The 3062-nt window shown below is 46.5% G+C and overlaps 1 protein-coding gene across 1 annotated transcript; it reads right to left on the bottom strand.

The window, feature by feature from the left end:
* Positions 1-1053: 1053 nt before the first annotated feature.
* LOC116477638 (olfactory receptor 1I1) lies at positions 1054-2120 on the bottom strand. Its single transcript, XM_032168177.1, is given in 2 exon segments — positions 1054-1265; positions 1268-2120. Coding segments are annotated over 2 exon segments (1065 nt in total).
* Positions 2121-3062: the final 942 nt, after the last annotated feature.

Genomic DNA, 3062 nt, shown 5'->3' with positions numbered 1-3062 from the left:
TATCATCTATCAATCAATCAATCAATCAATCATCTGTCTGTCAATAGACTGTTCTATCGATTGGTTGACCTACCTACCTAACTACCTAACTACCTACTTACCTACCTACCTACCTATCTATCCTATCTATCTATGTATCTATCTGTCTATCTGTCTATCTACATATCTATCTATCATCTATCTATTGATCGATTGATCTATCAATCGATCGACTGATCTATCTATCTATCATCTATCTACCTGTATCATCTATCTATCAATCAATCATCTATCTGTCCGTAGATTGATCTATCGATCGGTTGACCTACCTACCTACCTACCTATCTATCCTATCTATCTATGTACCTATCTATGTATCTATCTATGTATCTATGTATCTATCTATGTATCTATGTATCTATCTATCTATCTATCCATCTATCTATCTATTTATCATCTATCTACATATCTTATCTATCCACCCTATCTACCTATCTTATCTTATCCTATCTATCTATCTATCTATCTATCTATCTATCTATCTATCTATGAATGACAGATCCTGCTCAGTTTCCCAAGCTGCTGAAATGCAGTGGTGCAGTCATAGCTCACTGCAACCTTGAACTCCTGGGCTCAAACGATCCGCCTGCCTCAGCCTCCTGAATAGCTGAGACTACAGGTGTGCACCACCATGTCTTGCTAAAGTGATTTTTTTGTGTATGTGGAGATAGAGTCTCTGTATGTTGCCCAGGCTGGTCTCAAACTCCTGGCCTCAAGCCATCCTTCCACCTTGGCCTCCCAAAATGCTGGGATCACAGGCTTGAGCCTCCACGCCTGGCCTTTGTCAATACTAAAATGAGTGTAGCTACATCTCTTGTTTTCAACTACTCTTATCCACATAGCAATCCTAAAAGCCTGATCCCCCAGGAGGCTAATTTCAGGCCACTTTGATCCTTGCTATTCTGATCTTTATGGGGAAGATAAATCCTGGGGAAAATGCACACCTTTCCTTTGGGTGCTCATACACTTTGTTCATCCCTTTATGACACATTTATCACGTTGTACTGGAAGGATTTATTTCATGTCTCTATTCCCAGCTAGACTCTGAACTCGTCCAGGGTAGGGGATGGGATGCATCTTTGTGTCCCTAGCACCCAACAGTGATCCTGGAACATGATAAACATCCAATAACTGTTCTGGCCTAGGACAGGGGACGGCCACTTTGCCAATGAGCTTCCCCAGGGCCGCCTTCATGTCCTTGTTCCGTAGGCTGTAGATAAAGGGTTGAGCATGGGGATGACCACCCCACACATTAGGGCGGCTGCCTTGTCCTTCTGGGAGGAGCTGGGGGATGTGGGCTGTAAGTACACAGCAAAGATGGTCCCATAGAACAGTGACACCACAGTGAGGTGTGAGCCACAGGTGGAGAAGGCTTTCCACTTGCCCCGAGTAGAAGGGATCTTAAAGACTGTCCAGAAAATGCGGATGTACGAGAGGAGGATGCAGGAGAGTGGGCTGGTGCCCATGACAATGCCAAAAGCAAAGATCACCGGCTCCTTGGTGTGCGTGTCTGAGCAGGAGAGCTTCATCAGGGGCATGAGGTCACAGAAGAAGTGGGAGATTTCAGAGCTGGCGCAGAAGGTCAGTTGAGCCATGAAGCAGGTGTGTATGAGAGACTGGAGGTTGGTGATCACCCATGATGCCCCCAGCAGCAGCCCACAGACACAGGGGCACATGAGAACCAAGTAACGCAGTGGGTGGACAATGGCCACGACGCGGTCGATGGCCATTACTGCCAGGAGAAAGCTGTCCATGGTCCCGAACAGGTGGAAGGCATACATCTGGGTGAGGCAGCCCGCAAAGGGGATGGCTCTGCTCTGAGTCTGGATGTTCACTAGCATCTTGGGGACAGTGGTGGAGGATAATAGGATGTCAACGAGTGAGAGGTTGAAGAGGAAGAAATACATGGGTGTGTGGAGGTGAGAGTCCGTGATGATGGCCAGGATAATGAGGGCATTTCCAATGATGGTGAGCAGGTATGTGGAGAGGAACATTGTGAAGAGGAGGGTCTGATGCTCTGGCTTTTCTGAGAGTCCCTGGAGGAAGAATTCTGAGATTTCGGTTTGGTTTTCTGATTCCATGTATGGTCTGTGTCTAGTGGGAACAAAAAGGGAGAAAAACCACACAGAGCCAGGGGTCAGAGATGCCATTCTGGTCCCAGCTTCCCACGGAAACCTATACTGTTCTGTGAAAATTCCATCAAATCCATCAAATTCCTTTGCGTTCAGTTATCCTCAAGCCATCTTCAGTGGGCTTCTGTTGCTTCTCAAGCCAAGTCATTCATCCCTGAGACAGTCAGGGTCTCAAGGATCTAACGGAGTCGCTCATAGTCAACTTGGATGTTCTCTATAAACACTTTTGCTTCGTTCAGTGGAGCAAAGCTTCATAGAAAACAAAACCAAGTGGCCCATGCCTGTAATCCCAGCACTTTGGGAGGCTGAGGCGGGCAGATTGCTTGAGGTCAGGAGTTCGAGACCAGCCTGGCCAACATGGTGAATCCCTGTCTCTACTAAAAATACAAAAAATTAGTCAGGCGTGGTCGTGGGCGCCTGTAATCCCAGCTACTCCAGAGGCTGAGGCAGATGAATAGCTTGAACCCGGGAGGCAAAGTTTGCAGTGAGCTGAGATTGTGCCACTGCACTCTAGCCTGGGCTACAGAGCAAGATTCTGTCTCAAACAAAAAACAAAAATAAAAAAAAGAAAATTAATCAGAATCAAACCTCAACAAAAACTCTATACAGTAAAGGGAACCTGACCATCTTCTGTTTTTCCTTCTCTTCCTTTCCTGTTATCTCTCCCTGTTTTCTTTTTCCTTTTCCTTTTTTTGAGACAGAGTCTTGCTCTGTCACCCAGGCTGGAGTTCAGTGGCACGATCTCAGCTCACTGCAACCTCCACCTCCCGGGTTCAAGTGATTCTCGTGCCTCAGCCTCCCAAGTAGCAGGGTAGCAGGGATTACAGGCACGCACCACCATGCCTGGCTAATTTTTGTATTTTTAGTAGAGACGAGGTTTCACCATGTTGG

Source organism: Hylobates moloch, unplaced genomic scaffold, assembly GCF_009828535.3.
Source record: "Hylobates moloch isolate HMO894 unplaced genomic scaffold, HMol_V3 SCAFFOLD_12, whole genome shotgun sequence".
Classification (NCBI taxonomy): domain Eukaryota; kingdom Metazoa; phylum Chordata; class Mammalia; order Primates; family Hylobatidae; genus Hylobates; species Hylobates moloch.
Note: the sequence above shows the minus strand (reverse complement) of the source record. Positions and strands in the feature narration are given on the sequence as shown.